At 48.2% G+C, this 25707-nt stretch overlaps 5 protein-coding genes across 5 annotated transcripts; 1 reads left to right on the top strand and 4 right to left on the bottom strand.

The window, feature by feature from the left end:
* Positions 1-1440: 1440 nt before the first annotated feature.
* Positions 1441-2088, top strand: LAJ45_10703 (uncharacterized protein; the record flags this gene model as incomplete). Its single annotated transcript, XM_046120220.1, has 1 exon — positions 1441-2088. One exon carries the CDS (start codon positions 1441-1443, stop codon positions 2086-2088), a length of 648 nt encoding a protein of 215 aa, XP_045966570.1.
* Positions 2089-11006: 8918 nt separating this feature from the next.
* LAJ45_10702 (uncharacterized protein) lies at positions 11007-12515 on the bottom strand (the record flags this gene model as incomplete). The annotated part of the gene is made up of 1 exon (XM_046120219.1): positions 11007-12515. One exon carries the CDS (start codon positions 12513-12515, stop codon positions 11007-11009), a length of 1509 nt encoding a protein of 502 aa, XP_045966569.1.
* A 1551-nt stretch (positions 12516-14066) lies between these two features.
* On the bottom strand, positions 14067-15220 carry LAJ45_10701 (uncharacterized protein; the record flags this gene model as incomplete). Its single annotated transcript, XM_046120218.1, has 2 exons — positions 14067-14112; positions 14175-15220. 2 exons carry the CDS (start codon positions 15218-15220, stop codon positions 14067-14069), a joined length of 1092 nt encoding a protein of 363 aa, XP_045966568.1.
* Positions 15221-17518: 2298 nt separating this feature from the next.
* Positions 17519-19345, bottom strand: LAJ45_10700 (uncharacterized protein; the record flags this gene model as incomplete). The annotated part of the gene is made up of 6 exons (XM_046120217.1): positions 17519-17776; positions 17833-18234; positions 18309-18469; positions 18529-18680; positions 18749-19081; positions 19224-19345. The coding sequence occupies 6 exons, from the start codon at positions 19343-19345 to the stop codon at positions 17519-17521; spliced, it is 1428 nt and encodes a 475-aa protein (XP_045966567.1).
* Positions 19346-21993: 2648 nt separating this feature from the next.
* On the bottom strand, positions 21994-23311 carry LAJ45_10699 (uncharacterized protein; the record flags this gene model as incomplete). Its single annotated transcript, XM_046120216.1, has 3 exons — positions 21994-22416; positions 22482-22493; positions 22562-23311. 3 exons carry the CDS (start codon positions 23309-23311, stop codon positions 21994-21996), a joined length of 1185 nt encoding a protein of 394 aa, XP_045966566.1.
* Between the last annotated feature and the right edge of the window lie 2396 nt (positions 23312-25707).

Genomic DNA, 25707 nt, shown 5'->3' with positions numbered 1-25707 from the left:
TTCGTACTTTTCAGCCCTTTCTTGATGAATGAGATGACTAGGAGGCCTGCTACTGCATGCCAAGATCTTGATACATACATCTGGCCCCCACAGCATGTACCGAGATAACTATAGTCGCAACTCGCTATGCCGGATGGTCAAGATTCTGAGGGATTCGTCCGGGATAGCAAGTGATCCGGGACAGCAAAAAAGGGAAAAAGTAAATATAGGGGAGCGTATATTTATGGTACTATAGCTACAGTATGCTATGACCATGTATCGTGAACTCTTGCCGGCTTTCTATCATCCAAATCCAAAATACCTCCTATCCAGCGCAGACAGCACATTGCCGGTTTTACTCCACTAGAGAAATGCAAATTGTGTAAATCGAGAGAGCGATTTCCAAACTTAAAATTATCCTTATTTGCACTTTTGGAAGAGTGCCCAAGACGCCTAGATGGGCGGCCCCTTGCAACATCTAGTCTCTCGGATCATTTGAAGGAATGGGAAAAGAGGGCAAAAGAAGACCCATCAAGCGGTATGAGAAAACCCAATCTATATGTTTTTAGCTTATCTAACAAAATATTAGGTCCAGATTCAAAGAAGAAAAAATCCAGGACCGCCCAATATCCATTTTTGAGCATTTTCTTGCACTTTGTATAGATGCGGCAGAATCAGAGCGGATCGCAGTTACAGATAACATAATCTGTTCGCAGTCAAAGACAATTCAGAAAGAGCTTCTAAATGCAGGCGTTCTTAAAAACTATGACTCTTTTGAGTTGACAGGGCAAACTTTAATGCGAGATACAATATCGGCCATTTAAAACGACATGGAGAAGCTGGTCAAATCAACGAAGCCATGTTACCTGTACACAGAGAGCGACTAGCAGAGCAATTAGCACCGTTTGCCCCGTCTGACAGATATAATTGCGATGAAAGTGGTTTAGTCTACAATAAACAACCACAGAGCTCAAACATTAGAACGGACAGAGGGAAACAGATCAGCGGTTTGAAGGATTCAAAAACGCGTATTTCAACATTTCACGTTGTTAATTCTACAGGAACTGATAAAGAAAGCTATGGGTGATCTCGAGAGCAAAAGAGCCACACGCTTTCAAGAAAAACCGCGTTAACATTGCCAATTTGCCTGTTGTTTATCGATATAATAAAAAAGCTTGGATGTTGACTGGGTTGTGGTATGAATTCGTACAGACATTCAACCATCAAATGCGGATTGAAAATCATAGCATAGCTTAGGCTCTTGTTACTTATTATTGTCCGACCCATCCGCACCCGCTTCACCCTCCCCAAAACTACAATGGCCCAACTCCACCTGTTCTAACGAACATAACCATAATTTACCTTCCACTAAACATTACATCAAGACTGCAACCACTAGATCAAGGAATCATAAAAGCGTTCAAATCTGCTTACTAGTATCGGCGTCAATATGCAGATAATATGGTTCAGTACTTCAACAACCATGGGGTTGCTCCTGAGAAAATCAATATATTACAAGCGGTGCATCTAATATCAAGCGCGTGGGATGCGGTAACCCCACAAACGATAGTCAACTGCTGGCGGAAAGCGGACATTTGTGGTGGAAGCGCAATTCAAAATGCCGACTCCAACTCCAACTCTTCACCTGAACAGCGACCCGAAGACCAAGTGCAACATTTTGTTGCTTCCCAACGTACACGTTGTCAGATTGCTACTATGCGCCGCATTTTTGACCCTCTATCAGATTTCCAAGTATCCGACCCTACATGGGGAGAAAGATTTGAGGAGTTTTTTTCCTTCGACGAAGATACTGTTCAAGAGAGTACAAATTCAGAAAGTGGAGAGAATGCACTACCAAGCGCATCGCAACTTCTAAAAGCAGGAATTGCATCAGGCATTCTCCTGCAACTTGAAGACCCGTCCCAGCTTGACCAATATGATAGAATAGATAATGAAGAATCCGAAACCATGAGCATACAGACAGAAAGCGACAACATCCCAGCTCCTTTAGCAATTGTTACAACTGAAGGTGCAATCTATTATGCATCAGAGCTTTTCCACTACCTCCAGTCTCTTAAAACGACAGAGCTGTATAGTAACGGGGGTTAAGACTCTCGGTGTTGATGATTTGGTCAAGCATCTGAGCTGAAAGTTGCTCTTGTCCGGTAAGTGTCCACTACATTTTGGACTAGAATTAATAGCTAATGTTGAGGATAGTCACAAGCATACCGCGTAGGCCCATCAAACCAAAATTAGTAGGTATTTTACGGGCGCGCCCCGCGAACACAGGGAGAATCCAGCAGCGGGACCGTCTGTTGTTATAAGAGAACGGGCATTGGTAGGGGACGATATACCATTAAGATACTCCATGTCTTCCAGTGATATGGAGGAGGACGAGCACCTTTACTCACCTTCTCTGGTTGTCTGGAGTGGGCGTGGTATTGATGCAGCGTACGAAAGGCTTGCAAATTGAAAATTGCATATAGCTTAACAACCAGCCATCGTGGGCTCAAGCCAATAGCACCATTAGATTCGCCGTGAAAACTGATCTATACACATTATTAGCCTGTATTCATCTTTAATATGCATGTCATAATATCCAATTTTGAAAATTCTCGATCTCAAATTACTTTCCATACCGAATTTTGATATAGCTCAACAACCAGAGATCGCACGCCTAAGGCAATAGAACGGTTAGAATCTTCGCTAAATTCTATCCTATACAAAGTATTAGCATATATCCATTCCTAATACACAAATTGTAATGTCCAATTATGGAAATAATCGATATTGTTGAACTTTATCAGCAAGAATTTGAATATATCTCCACAACAAAGGGCCGCGGGAAGAAACCGATAGCATGGCTAGCTTCGTCGCAAAATTCTACCTTAGAAGCACTATTAGTATGTCTTTATCCCATATGTTGGAAAGGATTTGAAGAAAAAAATGAATCTCCTCGAGTATCACCACTCTGTGATCTTCCTCGCAACCTAACTTTAACCTATATGCTAAGCCTAACTATCCGGGATAGCAGATCTTGTTTCTGTAGGAACAGGGGTTCACTCTCCTGTGAATTCCCATCCGGTCCGAACAGGCCAATATCCGGGATAGCAAATGCATTTTGATGATAAAAAGTAGTGTCCACCAACCTCATATCCGGGACAGCAAGGGATCCGGCACGGCGGGTTCCGGCATATCGAGTTGCGACTGTACTTAACCTCGTATCAACAACCCACAGGGTCTTTTACCGTATTGGTCCCTTTTACCAGCGGGCACATCCCCCCAATCCCCCGGTTTTTTCTTTTGGATATTATGTGTATGTAGGGTGTTCGACTTCATGATTTCAATGCACCCCAACGGTTAAAATCAATTCCTAATCCTAGTATATTTTCGTCTCATTCCGTAATAGCGGTAGGTGCACTTCCTGAACACACATCCGAGGATTGTTGATTTCCACTATTGGGAGTCCACTAGACTACCATTACCATTATCCTCCCCTTCACCATCGCCGCCGACACGTCAGTTTTGGTCTCTGTGTGTCCTACCATGAACGAGGCGTTTCGTTAGAAGTTTCTTTCGCCACTTGTCTAGGATGTTCCCTGACGCCCCGTCCTGCGGGTGTTTCTGTCTGTGCTCCAATACATACCGACTTGTGTACTCTAGGTACTCTATGTACCTCTAGGGTACTTTATCTACGTGTCAGTGTACCTCCCACTATGTGTGCGCCTGTACCTTCCTTGAAGCAGGCATTGAGCTGTTCTAGACTTGGGATGGCTTTGTCAGTACTTTACAGTTGAAACCACAGTGTCGGGATCGCTTAGAGCACGAAGGAGGCGACCCCCACAGCTAGATAGCAATTACTTCTTTTTTTCTTCCCCCCGCTTTCAGACCAGCGGTGACTCCGTGAGTAGGGTACCGGTGGGCTGGGTCGGTAGGTGGGTGGTGTGAGTGATTTCTGGTGATTTGGGAGATGGGTAGGTACATACATCTCGGTTTGGAGGTTGGGCTGGGTAGCAGTATATACAGATACTCCCGGGATGATGGGGGAATTGGGAGAGCGGTGAGGAAAGAGGAAACAGCCAATATCTGGTAGTTTGGTTGGCCTAAACCTACCTTTTCGTCCGTTCCATGTTCGTCGTTGTCCCTGAGGTGACTGTATGCCAGTAAAGGTAAACGGCGGTCGTAGATATAAGCTACAGGCAGGGCTTTCGATGCGGATAGAGATCTCATCCCAACCCCCCGTTTCATGCTATGGATAGTTTATGTTACTGATTATAAGATCGAGTGAGCTGTGGTCCGAGAGGGGAAGATCTATTGAATTCCGGGGATTCATACATGTTCGATCCTGGGAGTCGGAGCTCTAATCCCGTATAATGCCTGCATGAGCGGTTGAATAGTAATCGCTGAGAGTGTGGAGATAAGTAAGTCAAGAACAAAATAAAGATCCCCATCTGTTTGACCCGTTAATATAACCTTCGTACCGCCATCCGCCGTTCTGTCGATTACCTTGCCGTTGATGTGTTCTTGGAACCCCGCGGAGCTACAGTGAATCGCTAGCTTCCATCACAATTCTCACTAACCCCAATGATCTTCGAGTACTTTACTATCTTTACATCCCTCCGGATGTACCCCCACGAGTCGACGATGTATGGTTGGGGACACCTTGAGCCGGAGTGTCAAAGTTGCCGAACTTCGAGTCCTAATGGCCAACCACCACAACACATTAAAATTAAAATAGCTCTGTAGGGTGGTAGAGAAGGAGATAGATAACACTGTAACAGAGCCCAATTAATTTTATCTGTTGTGGTTGTTGAGCTATTGAATTTTTAAAAGTTGGGTTTTTGGTGAGAGGCTGACCGAATGTCGCACTTCCACACCAATAATTACCTGATTAGGAAGTACTTTAGTACATAATTACCCGATTGGGAACATATCACTGGTGGCAGGCCAATAGCTTGGCATAAATCTTCTGTCTTGGCATTTTGGAGCGATTTCGTGCTACGTAATTACTAGATTAGGAAGGTGATCTTCACTGGGGACCAATGTCGCACCCTTCCGTCTCTAGGTGTCCCCAACCATAGCATTCACAAAACCTCGACGACTCCGCGATTAATTCGCCAAAAGCATACCTTTCCAAGCAGATATCCAGATCCAGACGCGTAGGCAATTCCTAGTCTCCAGATCCCAGGAGGAAAAATACTTGCCTCACGATCCTTGATCCGCGCAAGGATCTCGGTCTTACCAGTGCTTTTATCGACGCCACGTCTACCCCTACATTCCCAACAACACCGGAGGGTGGAGAGAGGTTCAATCTCGGTTACCCATACTTTTGTGCAAGCAGTAAGAGTGACGTTTTTAATCTTATTGACCGTGCGTGTAGACACTTGTGCACGGGTGCGCTGTAGTGTTTCTCGGCCTTAGTTAAAAAGAGTGTTGGAGGAGGTGTAGTTGAATAATATAATCTAAGAGGCCCCTCTTCCTGCTTGCTGCACAGGTTATTGATATCCAGAAGAGACTTGAGTTACCTCTATTGCCTGATAGAGGCCCAAGCTGATGCGTGTTTTCTCGTTAATACACGGTCATTTGATTTTTGGTTGGAGTGATAGGCGGATCTACTTTAGTTGATTTGTTGTAACCATGTCGGATTTCCGAAGGTGATTTGGGGACGATACTGATATCTGACGCCTAGCTCTTTCGTTCATGCCGTATCACTCGTCCTTGGATGAGTATAGGTTGTTGTTGTTCCTGTTAACTCATTAATCATGAATATAGGTTGCCTAGGCCGAGATGAGGTGAAGTTAATTCATGTCTTGGGAAGAAAAAGAGAAGATCTGATACTTGATATATTTGGAAGGCGTGTCACCCTAACAGGGAAGAGAACCATGCTAACATGCATGCATACTTCGATTGAAATAGGAACGGTCTTTGCGCTAATAAGTGTGGTTTTTAACGTTCAAACCCCACTAATTAAAGTGGCGTCTAGAGATTTTGGAGACTTTAGAACGAGCTGGCCAATAAGAGGCCTCAACTGATTCGCACCTCCGGCGACCGTGATTTGATCGCTCGAATCAAGCTCTAAATGGCTGGATCCACCTGACTCTGAGCGCACCGAAATCATGTGCGTTCACTTAGTACTCGGGGCAGGTAAGAAGAACCTGAAAATGACTTTTAATGGTAACAACCTCTGATTCGCGGCTGGCGAAAAGCTACACCAAATTGAGCACCTGCTTGCAGCTTGCATTTTCAGGTTCTTATTGCCTGCCCCGAGTATCGAGCACTGTGCATGCGGCTGGGGGTGTCGTTCTCAGGGACAGATCGAAAATATTTATGTACACTCCCGAGGTAAGTTGGCCCGAGAGTTCCAGGGCACAATCCGTTCTTTCGGGAGCAACGTGATTCAGCTCATATCCGCCACATAGGAGTTGAGAGCGAGGGTAGGATGCCCATGCCTTTGGGATGACCTTGTCATGATATCAACCTTAGTATCTTCTAACCCGGTTCGTGTCTTCTAAAACGCCGAGATAGCCTTTGATATATCAGCCCACGACCTATTAATTAGTTGTTTCATCCATACCAAGGAGCAGATTTATGAAGCAGTGATTGTGGCAAATGCGGAAAGAGATCTTTGGTCTCGCGCTGGGCCAAGGGAATGGGTATTGAGTGTGTAATGAGAGATCAAGAAGATAGAAACGAAGAAGAGGGGAAACATGTCAAAGCGGGGTATTATGTAAAGTTTAATGTCTGATATAGGTATTTACATATAGGTATGTAATCGCTACGTATACGCAACTGGCTGCGTGTGCGTGGGCATAATGTAGAATCAAGTACTCGTACTTTCCTAACGTTTGTAAAAGGGACCACTATTGCATACCATACTAAAATTTGGACTTGGCACGTATTTGTATGGTATGCAATAGCGGTTCCTTTTACAAACGTCAGGAAAATACGAGTACTCGGGGCAGGCAAAAAGTACCGGACAATGCAAGCAGTAGTTCACGCCTAGCACGCGTGCCCATTGGTGAACCAAAAATCTGCATTGTCCGGTACTTTTTACCTGCCCCGAGTATGTGTATGTGGCCTGTTCTCCCATAGACACAGTTCCATTGAGGCCGCATATTAGAAAAAGATGATAAAGTCCATGTTCGTGCGTGTATGGTGAAAGTGAAACTGGCGCCCCTCTGTGCCGCACAGTGGAGATCTGTGTTTGGAGAGCATGGAGATCGAAAACCATCAAGGTCTGATTAGGCTTGGTCACGTGAAACCCAGTTTTTGGACATGCCCAAATTAGATAGAACTAGAAATTTGGTTGTCTTAGAAGGTCTCAATATTCACATCGCAAGAATTGCTGTCGTGTCTACTTAAATGCTAAAACAGACACCACCGCTGTGGGTACAGATACTATGCATCACGTTTCAATAACAGCACACGTATCAAATGTCACTTCCACAACACGAAGAGAACCCCTGTTTCTGCTGGTACTGGGTTAATAATTAACCTAAATCGAATTGCTCTAGGTCTAAGGAACGGGGATCTGAGTATGTTTTCCATCTATTACTGCCTGGGGATGGGCTATTTCCCGGTATTATATAATTATGCGACAAGCCGAGATTAGTGATATCGAACAGGGTAAACCGCTGCCTGTTTCTGATACAGACCAGCAGGTCGATATTGTAGGAGTTAAATTTGATTAGGGCCATGCAAAGTTCGATCACATACATGTATGCATCCTCCTGACCTGGGCGAGCCATGGCGCCGCCAGACCCTATTAATTGCATAAGTGGCCATAATTCTCCAATTTAACTAAACCTTAACGTCCCTAGAATCATCATCTAGATCTCTGCCATTAACATTCACGTTCATGATGAGCTCCCGTCTTTTTTTTTTTTTTTAATTCATGTAGTTTTATTTGATTCTAGGTACAAAACTCTGCATGCAGTCTTAGACTATGGCATAAAAGTACCTCTCCCCAGCGTGAAATACAGAAGCACAACCCTAGAAGAACAAATGAGATACTAAGGAAAAGTACTGCGCTAATATAATAAAATAGTTACAAGGAAAGTTAACACTCTTTGGTGGCCCATATCCGGCATAAGGTGTCGACCTCCATGGTTTTGAGTTTTAATAACCTGTTGTCTATAGGGAACTTGTGGGTGTGTGGATTCGCGAATGACTCGGAAGAAGGTCTTGCATTGGCTAGGTGAAGGAAGGGGGGGAGCTGAGTGAGCTTGATGACTCAGACCCTGACAGGAGTGGGGAGATTTGGTTTTTCTTTGGGAAGTTCATCCTGATGGAAGTGATGATGTAGTACGCCACTAGGGCTTATAACGGGGCTATTATCAGGCTGTTATAATAATACCTGTTCTACCAGTCAAAGCCATACGACCCTAGGGTAACCGCAGCTTGTTCTTCATCGACGGGTGAAGACAAGGACAGGTGAGCCCCTACCTCTATTGGTATGGAGGGTAGGGATCTTAGCGAGCAATGAGCCACATGAGTCAAGCCAGGCGATTGGGTAAAAAATTAGAACAGAAGGACAAGCATGCCAAACAGGAAGGGTAACCTCTAACATAAGTTACCCTACCTTGGTGGTCGACCTCTGAGGTGCAATAACTTTGCAACCGATGACCGAAAAATATGCTTTAGCGCGTTAGAAAGGATCCTGGCGGCGCTCCGGTTAATCTGGGCTAATCTAATGAACGCGTTGCGGAGTTGAGGAAACGCTGCAAAATAAACACGTTTTAGACCCCAAAAATAACCCCCGGAGCGTCGAACCGCGGGAACCCTCCTGTTTCAGCCCGGTGCATCTTTGGGGAGTAATAGTACAACCCAAGCTACTAAAAGCAAACCTCGCTTTACAAAACACCAAATCTATTTTAAAAGCAAATTGAATAAGTAATTGCTATCTGGTCGGTTGTTTCCGCTAGTTCTTAGGATCCCGACCAGCTCTTGGCAGAGATTGCGTGATTTGACTCGGGCGGAAGTTCGTCCGAGATGTGGTAGCTACTCCTCTCGCCCCTCATAGGAAATAGTCGATGTGCCCCCCGACTATTGACAGGCAGTTTGCCATCAGAAACAAAGAACCTGAACAAGGGCATCGAACTTCTATGAAGAACTCGGTAATGCCCCAGGTTGGCCTCTCATAATCATCGGATCTTTACTAGCGAGAAGACCCCTTAAAGTTATTAAGTTCTAAGACTACAAATAACGATCAAACAAAACAAACTCTATCCTTCTGTCGAACGAGCCCATCGTAACTCGTTCGCTTCCTTTATCATTCCTACCTGATCGAAGTCACGGTCGTGCCCCATCATAGCACCCCCGTTACAGGGCTAGTGTGTTGGTTGCCAGTGGGTTGTGCCAGATTTCGTCAAGCATGTTGATACCAGGTAAATATTGAGAATGTTAGTCTACCTTTACTTAGCATATAAGGATGGCATGTTCTGTGGTTTCTGAGCACAAGCTGCACCTGTTATACGTATCGGGGAGGTGGAGGTTGAGCCAGGATTTGTGGCCTTTGAGGTAGCTTTTTTGGGCTATCATTTGGTGGATTCGAGTAGCCGTGAGTTTGTGTAGGTCCATGAAGGGCTCAAGGGTTGTGGTGAGAAGGAGAGAGTAGTATGAGGGGGTTGGGAAGTTGTGTGCCTAATTATTTAGCATCTGTTCTTTTGCTAGTTTTGGAAGGAGCTTGTAGTTAGTTCCTCTCGCGATCGGGTTGTGCAGGAGGGAACAAATGTATTCGATTGAGAGATATGCTACTCCGTTTATCACTGTTGAGTTCCATTTCTTAGGTGGGTTTGATCTGCCGTGCAGGAGTCGTGTGTGGGAGGGGACCCTATCAGGGATGATGTGTAACGGAGCCATTCTAACTGTCTGGTGTATGAGTACACACAGAGCCCGGTTACATACTGAAAATTGTTGATTGAAGCCAGTTGCACAGTGACATGCAATTACCGGTAGTGTGGTTAGCTACCAGCTGTCAGAGTAACTACATTCTGAGCGCTAGGAAAGGGAATTTATTCATGAGGGTAATAACTGACGGGTCTATGCCTTGCCAATGATTAGAAGGCCAGCCAGAGTGAAGCTTTGAGTGCTCAGCGATCCTCTAAATCCTCTGAGCATGATAAGTCTGCCGGTAGTGGCAGGGACCTTGCCTGGGAAGTCTACAATAGGCGAAGAGCTCTACAGCAACGATTAAGCTTACACCTAAGCGGTAGCTCATTCATGCAGGTTCCAGTTGCGCGACAACCAAGACTGCAGGTGTTACAAAGGCTTTCACTAAGGGTGGTTGCATTCGGAACCAGAAGCACCCACTAACGCTTAGAGAAAAGTGGGGTAGCGGTGGTATTGCTTCCCTTCCGTTAAAAGGCATCACCGGAACTTAGTTAGGAAGTAGGAGCAGGGGAACAGAACCCTTTGGAGTATAAGTACTCAGGATCCTCCCCGCCCAACTATGCAGATTTGTAAGGGACCGTGCGCGATGGCTTGGCAATGGGGTCGAAGGACACTAGGGGGCTCCTGGGAAGGAGGAAGTAGGCTCGCACGATGACGAGGATGGAGTCAGCGGTGTGCCCGAGGGCAGGGACGATGGTCCGTACTAAGACGGAGGAGACAGCGGTCGGCGAGGGGGCCGAGGGGAGCAGCGGGGTAAGCGAGCAGAGGGCCACGAGGGCGACGACGAGGAACATAACGGCGGATGCGAAGAGCATGATGGGCAGCAGACGTAACGGGGACTGAGAGTAAAGAAGTGTATTGAAGCGAAGTAAATCCCCCAAAGTAGTAACTCCAAGTAAAATACAAGATGTTGCGTAAGGAAAAGAAGTAGACAGTGAGGGGGCGAGCACCCCTATATATATAAGAAAGAGAAACAACCCGATTACTAATCCTTCGCAGAACTTCCGGCACCTTCCGATGACTCATGCTTCCTCCGTGTTGCGGTAGTGGTTCGTAACAGTTTAGCCCCTCCTCTCGAAGAGCGAGCTCCTGCGAGCAGGTAGGCGGTAGGCGAGGTAAGGTAAGTACGTAGTAAGTTAGCAAATGGTTGTAGGCGAAACACCAGGGAACGTAACATAGAGCGGTTTCATTTGCGAAAGAAACCGTAACAAACTATACTTTCCTACGCAAGGTCCTCTTAAGGTTTGCCGCGGGCTTGTTGGGTATAAGGAGCGGAAGCGTTGCAGTGCCCCTAATTCCGCATCGAGGTTCCGAGCCGGTTCCCAGGTGGGCTGTTCGTAGCCGGTCCATTTGACTAGGTATTGTAACTGCCGATGCCGTATTCGGGAGTCCAGTACTTCCTGTACTTCAAACTCTTCCTCCCCTTCAACGATTACCGGGGGCGGTGGTGGTTGTATGTGGCCTGGCAAAGGTTGGGTCCGAGCAGGTTCTAGCAATGAAACGTGGAATACTGGGTGGGACTTCATCGAGGCGGGGAGTTCCAAGCGGTAGGCATGTGATCCGATGCGTTCGAGTATTTTGAACTTCCCTAGCCGTTTGTGATCTAGTTTGTCCGATGGCCTAGTGGTGCGTATGTGTTTTCTCGATAGCCATACCATATCTCCCACTTCGAATCGGGGCTCTGGAAGTCGGGCGGCGTTTGCATTCTCGGCGGCGGCGGCTTGTGCGTACAGGATCTCTGATCGCAGGGCAACCTGTAAAGTGGAGATTGCGTTTGCAAATTCCAGTACCTCCTTCGGTGTGACTTTGCGCGTTTCTTCAGCAGGGAGGACGTCTAGTTGGGGATTATACCCATAGTTGGCAAAGAACGGGCTGACTCCCAACGGTTCCGTAGAAGCATTGTTGTGCGCGAATTCTGCCAGGGGAAGGAACTCTGCCCAGTTGTCCTGTTGGTAGTTGACGTAGCCCCGTAAGTATTGCTCCATAATGGCGTTTACCCTTTCGGTCTGTCCGTCTGTTTGTGGGTGGAAGGCTGTGCTGAATCGGGGCTTGATGTCCAGTTGGCCGCAGAGTGACTTCCAAAACTGCGAGGTAAAGGTTGTGCCCCTGTCTGATACTATGTCTTTCGGCAGCCCGTGTGCTTTCCAGATGTGTTGTAGGAATAGTCGGGCCAGTTCCGGGGCGTCGGCGGTGTCTCTCGTGGGGATGTAGTGGGCCATTTTGGTGAGCCGGTCGACCACTACTAAGATGGCGTTAGATCCTTGGGACTCGGGTAGGCCTGTAACATGGTCCATGGATAACGAAGACCAAGGTTTGACTGGGGGAGCCAGTGGTTTGAGGAGACCATACGGGGCGTGTCGGGCCGGCTTAATTCGGGAGCAGGTATCGCAGTGGTCCACATAACGGGCAACGTACTTCCGCATTTGGGGCCAGTAGAAGTTCCGGGACAGTAGTTCCAGCGTGCGTGCCCGTCCTGGGTGTCCGGCCGAAGGTGCGTCATGGTGGGTGCGGAGGATCTCCAACTTGATAGCGGCGTCGTCAGGGATGTATAGTAGGCCCTGATAGTACAGTAATCCTTCTTTAACTGTGCATTCGCCTATGGGTAAGAAGCGGGAGTGTTTCTTCTTGGCCGCGATATCCTTCATGAGTTGTTTGGATAGAGGGTCTTTGGCCAGTGCGGTCTCTAGTTCCCTTTGGCGGGATGGTGCCACTTTGGAGGGTGTGGGGATCTGTAGTGCGGCCGCCAGACGAAGGTTCTTTGGTTTTAGTACAACCTGGTGCTGCTGGGTCAATCTTTCATCCCCTTCCTTAGGGAGATCTCCAGATCGACGTGTGAGGGCATCAGGTTTCCCATTCTTTGTACCCGGGCGGTAGGTGACTACGAAGTTGAAGGAGGACAGCGTTAAGGACCACCGGGCTTGACGACGGTTAAGGATCTTTGTGGACATGAAGTGCTCCAGGTTCTTATGATCGCAGTACACCGTGGTTTCTTGGTTGTTGGGTTCCAGGTACTTTCGCCATTCTTCAAACGCGCGTACGATCGCTAGCAACTCTTTGTCATAAATGTCGTAGTTGCACTCGGCTGGCGTCATCTTGTGGGAGTAGAACGCCACGGGGTGGAGGATTCCCTGGTCGTCCTTCTGGGAGAGTACAGCTGCCGCTACAAAGTCAGAGGCATCGGTTTCCACTATGCACGCTCGTTCGGGGTCATAGTGCCTTAGTACCGGGGCGGTGGTGAAAGCTTCTTTCAGTTAGGCCAAAGCGTGTTCCGCCGCGGTTGTCCATATGAACGGGGCGTCCTTCTTCAACAGATTCGTCATGGGGGATACTACCTTGGAGTAATCGCGGATGAACCTTCGGTAGAAGTTGGCGAACCCTAAAAAGACCTGTACGTCGTGGACCGAGGTGGGTGTCTTCCACTCCTGGATCGCCTTTGTTTTGTCGGTTGCCATGGTGACCCCTTCACCGGATATGATGTACCCCAGGTACTCGGTACGATCCACGTGGAACTCACATTTCTCTGGCTTGCAGTGGAGGCCCGCGGCTTGTAGTTTGTCCAGGACAATGCGGACATGCTGCTGGTGTTCTTCGGGTGTGTTGGAGTAGATCAGGATATCATCGAGGTACGCCGTGCAGAAGTCGTCCAAGTGGGTTCGGAGGGTGTCGTTCATGAAGGCCTGGAAGGTGGCGGGGCGTTGGTGAGTCCGAACGGCATGACCAGGTATTCGAACAGCCTGTACCGGGTTCGGAAGGCTGTTTTCCATTCTTCCCCTTCCTTGATTCGGATTTGGTTGTAGCCCTGGCGGAGGTCCAACTTGGTGTATATCTTGGCGTCTTTTAATCGGTCCAAGGTGTCGTTGATCAACGGCAGTGGGTAGCGGTTCTTGATGGTGACTGCGTTGAGGGCGCGGTAATCCACACATAGCCTTAGGGATCCGTCCTTCTTTTTGATGAACAGGACGGGGGCTCCTGCAGGGGACGAAGATGAACGGATGTACCCTCGGGCTAGCTGGTCATCCAGGTATTCCCGCAGGGTTTTTAATTCCTCCGAGGACATGCCGTACAGGGGGCCAAAGGGTGGTTGCTTGCCTTCCATCAACGGGATTTCGTGATCGATATACCGGTGGTTGGGGAGCACTTGGGCCTCGGATTCCTGGAACAGGTGGAGGTATTGGTGGTAAGCGGCAGGGACCAGTTCATCGGTTGATTGGGACGGCGATGAGTTTGGTTTTGGGGCTCGGGCTGCGAGGAGGAAAAGCTGGTTGTCCGGTTGTTGTGCTTCTCTGCGGAATCGGGCGGCGGACAAAGTAATCGTGCGGCGAGGGGTGGCTGGCCTTGGGGGTATCGGCGGCGGGCGCGAGGGGATGGCGGTGCTTGGTCTCGGGGGTATTGGCGGGGGTGGCAGGGTGGCGGCGGAGGCGATCAATGGGTGACAGGTGAGGGTGGAGGTCCAGAGAGTTGCAGTGTGCTGTTGGCAGCGTTCGGCGTGGAAGGAGATGGATCGGTCGGCGAACCGTATTTCGGCAGCGTGGTGTTGTAGCCAGGGGAGTCCGAGGACCACTTTCGCGTCACCGAGCTTGGTGACGTATAAGGAGGCCCCTTCCACATGATCATTCATCTCGAGGCGGAGTTTGCAACAGTGGGTGATGGCTCCGGAGGCGATGGCTCGTCCATCGATCACTTGCAAATGTCTTGGGGTCGCGAGTTCTTCGAGGGGATATCCGCGGGCCTTGGCGAAGGAAGCGTCGATGAATCCGTATCCGGTGGCCCCGGTGTCCACCAGCGCCCGGAGCGCGTCCTTGTTCCGAGATAGTCGTATTGGTACTTCGAAGGGTTCGCAGTCGCCGGGGTGGTGTAGTTGTCCGATCTTGAGTTTGGCTCCTACCCTTCTCGTCCGTAATAGTCGTGTGGCCGTGTGGACGCCGGGGGCGTTGGTGACGTGGGCTGTGCCCCCATGACGGGTGACCAGGGCAGGGAGTAGTGGTGCTCCTAACCGATGAAGGGTATTCAAGACCTTGACAGGCGATGGGTATGGTCCGATCCCGATGAGGTAGGGGTGGAAGTCCCTGGAGGTTAGTGTTAGGAAACACCAACCCGGGTCGTTTCCTGTAGGGTTTCCAAAATGGGCGGCACGTTGGAGGAGGAGGCGTTGTAGTCGTCGAGTGCGTCGGGGTGTCAATAGTGGGGGGGTTTGGTCGGCGAGTGGTTCCTCCCTAGCTCGGGGGAGAAGTTTACCGAGTAGGTAGGCTGTTGTCCAGGCTAGGAGGAAGAGGGCGGCGTAAGCGAATGGTAGCAGTGTGTTGGTGTTCTCCGGAGAGAGGGTGTCGGTCGACCATAAGACACGCAACATAGTGTAAGGGACCGTGCGCGATGGCTTGGCAATGGGGTCGAAGGACACTAGGGGGCTCCTGGGAAGGAGGAAGTAGGCTCGCACGATGACGAGGATGGAGTCAGCGGTGTGCCCGAGGGCAGGGACGATGGTCCGTACTAAGACGGAGGAGACAGCGGTCGGCGAGGGGGCCGAGGGGAGCAGCGGGGTAAGCGAGCAGAGGGCCACGAGGGCGACGACGAGGAACATAACGGCGGATGCGAAGAGCATGATGGGCAGCAGACGTAACGGGGACTGAGAGTAAAGAAGTGTATTGAAGCGAAGTAAATCCCCCAAAGTAGTAACTCCAAGTAAAATACAAGATGTTGCGTAAGGAAAAGAAGTAGACAGTGAGGGGGCGAGCACCCCTATATATATAAGAAAGAGAAACAACCCGATTACTAATCCTTCGCAGAACTTCCGGCACCTTCCGATGACTCATGCTTCCTCCGTGTTGCGGTAGTGGTTCGTAACAAGATTTCTCCAGTCTTCATGAGAGCTATTAAGTATTTTCTACTCGGTAGCAGGGCCCTTAAAGATTATTGAGTTTTTAGCGAAAGAATCTTTGAATAATCTAAACCTGATTTCTATCTTGCACGGCCACATCTTTCTATCGGATTCTAGCGATACGTGGAAGGACTGTCCCAATTACATGATGAGTTCCCGTCACTTGGCAGTTATGTATATGGTGAGGTCTGCCTCTCCGATGCCCTTGCGCCCCTTATAATAACATGAACTGTTATGATGAGTAATTACGTAATAATTCAAGATCTCGCCCCCTTTGGCCGTATTAGGGTACTGAAAGGGGTGATTCTACGGACAGCGCAATCTGTGTAATCTTCGAGTATCACTCGTTGATTTGTTGAGGGTTTGATTGATTGGTTAGGCCAACAATGGGTTAGGGGTGTATAAATGATACGTGAGGGTTTAGAGAGGAAATTGCTGAGTATTAGGCGGTAAAGTAAGGTATTTTGAAGCGTATATTATATATTAACATTCCTCGGCTTGCCAAATCTACATGTAGTGTATTGAAAACAGCAAGTGCCCAGCTAGATCGATCTAGGAACCAAGAACCTCCCCTCTATATATATTAAGATCACTCCTTTCCATAACTGATCTCTTTACGCCATAGTTTATACTGCATGCGAACATTCTGTACCTAGAAACTAGAAATGAAATGACTTCACACACACACACACACTTTCCATAACTGATCAGATCGGCGAGGTTTCCGCAGCTAACCGACTCGGGGGAGGTTCGGTCCCATTGAACTGTGGCGAACCGAAACCAGGTGTGGGTTAGGTTTGATTCACAGGTTATCACTCGAATTTACTTCAAAGGATATATGTTGGGGTGATTATTCTTCATTTCGAGGCAGCCTCTCGAGATTATTTGTGTCCATAAATGCTTTATTATTTGACGACGCCATGGCATCTCCTATCTTGATGGTGCAGTATTACAGAGCTAGAGATGGCGGTGCGTGCTGGGGGTCCTTAGTATAGAGAGTGGTTGATTCAGCATGCACCACAGCGAAATTTGTTACTTTACATTATCATATGTGATTAAGCTTTAAATTGGGCGCCTGGGTAAGGCCTTAGGGCTTTAAAAATCCGCGCGCGGAGGGTTTATACCTACTAAATCTGGGGTGGTTCGGTATTTTGTGCTGCGTGATCCTGGGTGGGTGCTCAAAGGGAAGATTGCTATAGAGAGATAGTGCTAAATAGAGCGATTTGGCCAATCCCTGTGTTTCAAATTTTGAGCTCAAATTTTGAGGTCTTGGCGGGATTTTCACACCAAAAACTGTCGCCAAGAACTAGATGTTTAGGTTCAGAAGTGGTTGGCCAAATCGCTCTAATGTGAGCGATAGCTATAGTTTAGTTAAATGGGGGATACATATTGCATAGCTTCCTGAGATCGAAACGGTCAAAACGATGATTCTGGAATAGAAACCTACGTCAAACCTGAAACAGAGCCAAACCACAGGTTCTACTATCAACCCATGAACTTCATACCAATGTCTCTTTGATACACTGTATGTATCACGTCGATAGTATCCCTCTCTCGCTCTTAGTGGTGGATCGATTACTAAAACGCATAGGTTTAAATCTGGCGTTTGGGGCGTGCATTATCACTCGATACTACAAATATTGCGCCCTAAGATAAACAAGTATATCTGTCTCTCTCATAATTGCTTTGCAGCTGGTTATCACCATTAAAACGTGTTCCTGTATTCATTACAACGACTTAACGTTAGTGTATCTCGAACTTCGCTTCTACGCTTTACACCAGTGACGCATGCTCCAATAAAATCTGGTTCAACCCCTCCCTCTGCACCACCCTCTCAAACGCAAAGCTTTTTGCCATATCCCCTAGCTCCTCCATTCCCATACCCTCAAAATATCTCGCAAACTCTGCAGACAGCGTCTCGCTCAGAAAACATTCCTTTAAAAGCCTCGACACATGGCGTTTTACGTCCCAGTGATCGGGATACTTCTGCGCTGCCTCTGGCGCGTTTTTCGAGATCCATTCTATGAGGGGCTGTTCTTTATCAGCATTGACAGCGCACAAAAGGAATAGAGTTAAAAGGGACTAACGCCAAAGATTCCGTCAACCTCGTCCGAAGGCCAATACCCCCACGCATCTGCCTGAACCTTCTTCTTCTTCTCGATAAAGGGCTGGAGTGTTTTCATCCATTTCCCCTTCGGATCTGCGTACACCATCCCCTGCATACCGATATCCTTGTATGTCCAGATGCTCCAGCCGATGTTGTACTTCTCGTAGATGCGCAGCTGTGCCCCGAGAAGGTTGTAGCGCTGCGTGTTTACTGTATCTGCATCGGGAGAGGAGGGCGGAGCATAGACTGGTCCGAACTCGCCGTTCCAGATGGGGACCTTGTGCTTCCGCATAAACTCGGTCTTTCGGAGGAGTTGGGATTCGAGTTTTTGGTCCTGGGAGGGGGTGGACGTATATGGGGAACCAGTAGGGAAACCCATCAGCTGAACGACAGTTAGCAGGGACGGAAAAAGCGGAGAGCGCTAACTCTATGAAGTAGGGACTGGGACAGACTTACGGAGTAATCATGGATGGCGTAGACAGTGTTGGGTAGCACACTGTCGAACGCCTTGAAGTCCATTGCAAATGTGTTTCCATCGAGCCAAAGAATATGGTTCGCATCAACCTTTCGAATCGCCTTCTCGATGCGGTCATAGAACTTCGGGAGTCGTACATGTTCTGCTCGCTACATTAGAAAACCATGTCCTCACATGAAGGGCATACATAGAAGAACATACTAGGGTCTGCAGGCTCATTCAAAGGGTTATACCCCGCGATACACTTGCGGTCCTTGTAATGCTCTGCCAACTCCTCCCACAGCCATACCACCCTGTCCTGAAAATCTTTATACTCCCAAAATAATGCCGCATTCGTCGGATTATCCGAGTGCCTATAGTCATCTCTATATTAGCTTCGCACTCCGCAGCTGTAGCCCCCAACACCCAGCACAACACCTACCAATCCGGATTTTGTCCCCCGGGCACCGCATGCAAGTCCAACACTGTCCAGATTCCATGTTTCTCGCAGAGATCCACTACACGGTCGAGGTGCTTGAACCCGGAGGTCTTGAGCACGCGTGGGTTCATGTCATCCTCGAAGTGGTGGTAGTTGAAAGGGATGCGGAGGCAGTTGAGTCCCAGTGAGGCGAAGAACGCGGCGTCGGCATCATTGAAGAAATGTGTGAGGAATTGGTCGAAAAAGTATTCATATTTTTCTTGTCCGAGAACTGCAAGCATTGCTTCGCGGTGTTGGTGCTCGTGGCCGGGGTAGCCTGTGATGAAGTTTTCCATACTGAGATGGGGGGTGTTGGTTAGCTCTAGTGAGCTCTGGCTAGGAGCCGGAGTGGGTGGGATATGAACGGAGGATCAATCGGGAAATACAGTGTACTGAATCATAGGAAGGCTTTTAAGCTGTGGAAAGGAAGGAAACATACTTCATCCACCCTCCCAAACCCGCACCTTTCAAGATCACATTGTTGCCATTCTCATCAACAATCTTCTCGCCGTCAACCTTCAGGAATGAGAACTTTGTTTCTGTCATTTTCGAGAATCGCATTGTAATTGCAGTATATTTCGTACTCCATCTCAACTGCTGTCACTAGCGCTATATATACCCATTCACCCCTCCTCCCCAGCTCATTATAACCACCCCACATTTTAATATCCAAGCTCGACCCCAAACTCATCGAAGCTCATCGCGTCTCACCCCGACGCTCCCCGACCAGCACCTTGCGGGGAAGCTTGATGTGCACTTCAACTTCAGGCTGAATTCCCCCACATTTCTCGGCTATTAACCGAATGTGCAGAACCTGGGTCTATCCTGCGGGGAATTATTATGGTTACAGCACGGAACGCAGAAAAATACTTTTGGCGTGCTTTCGGCCCATTGCGCCCTGTTTATGAGATATTTTCTTCACAGCACTCCTCACTCTTGGTAGGCAACATGGCCTTAGGCACTTGGCTCCGATTACTGATTATGGCATGGGGTATTGCTACGTAGGGCACTGTTGTGTTTTGGATTAGAAATCTACGGAGGAGATCTTTGATTTCGGGGAGTGTAGGCAAGTGAAGTTATCGATTCTAACTAGTGCACATAGATTTTGGTGCTAATTTCGTCATTACATATCACTCGGCGAACGGGTTAGGGTTTATTATTAACTTTAGGCTGATTATATTACCACTGAGAGGAAGAGAATGAATGTTGGCTCTCGGTCAGGGGAGACGGTTCATTCTACGCCTTTCACCAAGTAGTACTGTGATAAGGACGGCGCACCCTCAGGGAACAAAGGATACTTGCTGTTACTTTCATTTTTATTAGTTGTATTTCAGCTTCTATCAGCAATCTAATCAAATCAATAAATGAATCACCCTAAATTGTTTACTAATTGAAGCTCATAGTATATGAATCTTTTTCTATGCGAAATGAATCATTAAATGAATCCTTAGTGGCATTTGACACTTTTTGATAGACATTAAATTATGTTTTTTCTAGGTATACTTATATATAAGATGAAAAGCAAAAAGTTGGACTATTAGGTAAATTGAACCTGGGTATATCTAAAGACGAAGAAGAAAGGGAAGCAAAGCGAGGATGGGGCGGACTCAGAGAAGAAGAAGGGGAAGAATAGAATGAATGTATGCGTTTGTCGTGTGGTGTTAATTCAATGTTCGCAGGCGTCCGGGGCCCCCGCCGGGCGCCCGGTAGGGCTCTGAAAAGAGGTGGGGACTGGACGGATGGCGCTCTATAGTCCGTCCGGGGGTGGAATCCGAGGGACCGCAAAGGACCCTCGGGCCCGTAGGGCCCTGCAGGCCTCTTTAACTTTCGGGTAACGGCCGTCCCCCGCCGTCCCCCGCAGGCATATGAAGTCATATGCAGTCATATGCAGTCATTGGCAGGTAATAGCCGTCTGCCGCCGTTGACGGTAAGTAATTTCCTTCACTAGAATCATGAGAAGTCATTCGTAATTACAGCTTCCTTTATACTGTTGAGAATCAAAAGCTCACATATTTTACATTAGGTCACTTAATGCCAAGCCCCCGGCGGGCACAACGGCCGTCTTCAGTCCTCTAACTTCGCGGCTTTGTCGGTCCCGGGCTACCTTCAAGGACGGACGACTCTTGCGCTCCGTTTCGGTTCGAGGCTGAAAGCGGATGGGCTGCCCCGTTGAGAACACTGCAGGCTGAGTAGCCATCAGGGATCACTCGGTCCCATTTGATCATAATAGGCGTTATGGCACCGACCATATTTTTAATTTGGGTTCGACTTTGGAGCTCTTAGTGGGCTACTCACAATAAAATATTGTTGCAAAGAACTGGAATATTTGGACCCAAGTCGGTTACTAAAACGCTCTAATAGATCGATCGCCAACATGGGTAGAATACATAAAAACGAAAGGGGGAAAAGGGGGGGGGGGGGGGGACTCGCTCTAGCATGGGCAAGCCGGTCTATTTAAAAGCGGTTACCGAAACTGCCAACTCTGGCGGCGATGGATATAGAATACGCCTGGGGATTTCACATCCTGTCCGCGTATTTCACAGAAAGCTTGAGTCTGTGTAATATCTGCAATCATACCTTCCTCGTGGGGTTAATAGGCAACTGAGGAGGACTGTCAATTTTGCCTCCCGAAATCGTCATTTTTGAAGTGTAAACCCCCGCATTTGACACTTGGTAAATACTCTTTATTATTCCATTGGAAGAGACCACTCGCTTCGTGGCGTAAGCCTCGAGTGATCTCCCACGATTAACTGTGCGGGGTTATGGGATGGATTGTAGTCCCCGCATACTGGTCTTTGGGTAATGACTGGAGTAAAACAGTGAGGTACGGTCTTCATTTTGCGGAGAGTCAGGTCTACCCAACCCTAACCCTAACTAATCCGAAAGGCCCTTCCCTTTTTTTTTTTCTGTTTAACTCATTAAGAAAGGCCCTTCCCTTGTCCTAGAGAATCGATCAAGTATCTACATTTGTAGGGTTACAAAAATAACCAATCACCTACCTAATGGCACTTCATATCAGAATAACTCAAGAGCCGGGAGAACAATTGAATAATTTTAAGTGTCCTAAACGGAGTTAGATGCTTGGAAAGGATTGACTTATCCTTCTGACCTAGAAGGTCTCGATGTAAGGTTTCTTCGCTGGACAGTTTTGGTTGCTATGAGTCTCAGGAAGGTGCAAGTGATCGGTTGTTCTTGTAACCCTACAATATCTATCTACAAGTCACTTCAACCGCCCCATGCGCTGGCGACATATCTTCCGATTCAGGCTCCGAGTCCTCCACCAGCTCCCTCTCTGGCGCTGGCCCTTCTCCCTCCGCAGGGCTAACTGAGCCTCTCCATGCCTCGACCAGCTCCGTTTTCAAGACCTGCGACACCCCGATCAGCTTGCGCTGTAGGCTCTCCAGCGCCCCTCCTTCCACTGGGTCGTGGTCCTCGAGGTGATGGCACACGGTTACTCCGTCGCTCTCATCGCTCGCTGTCACTGTCAGCGGGTACCCCGCGCTGGCCCGCAGGAAAATGATGCGTGAGCAGATGCTGTGGAGCTGCAGGAGCAGTGGGTGCGGGAATGGTAGCTTCGCCGGGTTGGGCGTCGTGAGCGTGACGAGGTGTCCATCGGTGATGTTGCCGTTGTGCTGTGTGCCAGCGGAAGCCTGGATTAGCTGCTGAGGCTAATAAGTCTCTTGCCGAGGAGGCCCACGCGGGCTTTGTACTGGGATTGTCAGCGGCGTTGTGAGGGGTACGGATAATTGAGTGGAAAAGTGGGAAATTGGGGATTACCTCTGAGCAGGTGTTGGAGTTATACGGAAGCATCTCCAACACCGGGACAAGCTCCCATTTATGTGTGTCAAAGGCTTGGTGTTCTGTGGAACTCAATAACATTACATTCCTCAAATGATCGGTGGTCCCTTGCGGCCCCAGGACAAGACCCTTCAACGCTGTCACCCCATCCTTTTTTAAGAACATCTCGATGAAGGGCCAGAACATATCCGCCTTCTCTCCGCTGGCCGAGTACGGAATGATGTGTGCGACCTGTAACCCCTCCTCCTCCATAAACTGACTCAGCACGGACCTATTCCCATCACGGTTACGGCAGTCCTTCTTCACGTTAGCGGAACGCCCGTGAGGCTTCGTGCGGCCCACCAAAACAGAGGACGAAGATGCGGATGCGGATGTCGTCGAGGGTGTTCTGCCCCCGCCGGCCGAGAAAACGTGTAGGCCACCATGCACCTGGTCATACAGCTCGAGGATGCGCGTTGCGGTCGTGTCTGCGTTCCCAAGCTCCTCAAGTAGCGGGCAGACCGTCGTGGTGTCGGTCTGGTGGGTCTGCAGGACCTTGACCGCGTAGTCTAGGGTCTTGAACTGCATGTCGTCGATGGTCCCGACGCGAGCACTCCATCTTTGGAGAAGCTCCTTAGTCGTGGGAGGGAGCACTTCCAAGAGGGCTTCGAGGTGGACGGCGAGGGGCGCTGTGTCGTGAGTGATGGTGTAGAAGCCGCTGGTGGGGAGAGGGGTTGGAGGGGGTAGCATGAGGGTGGTGGTGTTGAGAGTCCGGTGGTGGCGTTTGTTGCTGGAGGTATTGCTTGTGGGCTATTGTGGCTGGGGGGTAGTGGCTTGTACGTCGTTGCTGTCGGGGCACATCGGGTTAGGATTGCCGAAAGAAGGATCAGGATCGGTTATTGGAATTCCTTATTTTGGTCTTCGTGCGTATATGGGATTACCGCCATAACTCGATCAAAATTACTTGTATGGGAAACTTCTGATGCAGATCGATGCCATTCAACCAATCACTCGGGTGATAATCCCTGGCCAGAGATAGCCAATTTTTTGAGTTTTGGCGGTACTATAACTTTGGGTCATCCTCACAAGTTTAAGGAAGCATATTCGTAATATAGTCCAGATAATACTGGGGCGAGTCCAGAGCACCGGGGGCGGGTGCAGGAAATATCACTCGGTTTGTAGGAAAAAACTGCATCGGCTTCCGCCAACTGTTTATTCTTTTCGCGACCCCACTTATGTGTAGTGTGGGGTTGGGCTAATTTGGATAAACAGCTGGAGTCTTACGCCCTACCTCCAGAGGAATAAAGTCATGGCACAGTAATCGGTCAACCCTCTTCCTCTGTGGCAAGGCGTTTATCCATTCTGTGTGGACAATATGCATTCTGTGTGGACAATATGACGTACCTTTGAGGCCCTCAATTGTGTATCGTGTGCCGCTGACCCGTTACAGGTCGGAGTTGAACCCCAGACACCCCGACATATGTCAGATGTTTACACTACTACACTAGGTAGCTGTAGCTGTCTTTATATCCCGGAAGTTGATGGTAAAGGTTGGACTAAACCTTAATTATACCATGCAAACCATAATTCTAATTACGAGTGATACCTTGGGAAGCGTTCTCCCGAACCTATTCCCTAAACGACCTTAGTCTCTTCAACGAGCTTAGTCCCTACTTTACTTTAGGGTCAAAACGGGTATTTCTATAAGACTGATTTACAGAAGGTAATCCTTATTTAAGCCTTATGTCTCAAACAAGCCCAAATTTGGCCTGTTTTGGGCATAATCGTGACCGTTGCTCGGTATTATCGTCGAATAAAGCTCTTTTAAGACTTTCACTAGGACTGTCCTGGCTTCCGAATACCTAAGGATTAGGGAAATCTGTAAGGTAGATTGTAATAGACTAAGCTTGGGTCGTAGAAACTTTTTGCCTTGGTCTCTTCTCCCACTTCTTTCGGAGACATATTACTCTTTCGCTGGCCTGATACCGATATGATTCAAGAGCGCCATTATATATACGGAAGATGAGGAATCGAGTGAGGATAAACAATATCGTGTAATTACGGTTGATAATGAGAATTCCCATAGTATTTACTAAGCCACAACTAGACTGCAAACAGAGTGGTGGAGGTTCTTATTTTTCTTCTCATTCTGTGGCTCATCATCTCCTTTCTAGTACATTCGCGGGAGACCTCCGAGCACTGTCGCTTACGTGCAGTGAGAACTGTCGAAAGCCTTACTCACATTAGGGGAACGTATGAAAATGTATACAGGTCGGTGCTCCCAGTTTCACTTTGCCTCGAAAAAGCTTTTCTAAATACATATTCCGGTCTAAGCAGCGGGTATAATGCTACACGTATGTCAATGCTCAGAAACAGAAACAAAAACAAAGAAAGTACGAAAAAATCTCGTTCAAAGAGAAGGAAATCCATATTGAGTGGTCAAGAGGCTTAGGTCAAAAAGTGCCGTGTAAACACAAACCAGTCTTCCGCGCTAAGACGCCACTTGCCGCCTGCTGTTTGTTGCTTGCTGAGATTGAGATTAGATTAGATACGATTGTAGGCTAAAACAATTGCATGTAAGTGTCCATTGGAGTCGACACCTGCATGTAACGTCCCTCCCCAGGTTCAGTTTCGTCTCTCAACTTGTATCCGTCAACTGTCCTTTCGCTCCCCGCTGTTTAATTCTATCTATCCATCGATCAGCGCTCCCATTCCCTTACTCCCTCGATCTCCGCTTTATAATCTACATGCAGTTTCTATTCCCTTCACAGCTGCCCCTAATGTCGTTTCCTTCCCTCTTCCCCGGCCGAAAGTTCTTTGTATCATCATCATCTACCTCAGATTCTATCCATCCAATCTCATCTTCTCCTCCGTCTCCCCCTTTTATCTATCAATCATCATCATAATCATCAACTAATTCGATGGAGCCACAGACAAATGTGACAAGCATATTGCTTGATTTACAGAAGAAAGGACAACATAACCATGGATACCACAAGATTAGAACGCAGAGTTGCAACGCTGCAGTTGACTCTAAATAAACAATTTAACATCTATTTTTCTTCTTCTGCAGATATGGGGAACAATCCACAAAGCTCAACTCTAGGGCATCATTTAAAAGGCGAAGCACCGGATATAAGCAACCC

This window comes from Morchella importuna (assembly GCF_003444635.1).
Source record: "Morchella importuna strain M04M26 chromosome Unknown Morimp01GS049, whole genome shotgun sequence".
Lineage (NCBI taxonomy): Eukaryota > Fungi > Ascomycota > Pezizomycetes > Pezizales > Morchellaceae > Morchella > Morchella importuna.
This window is presented reverse-complemented; position numbering and strand designations above follow the sequence as displayed.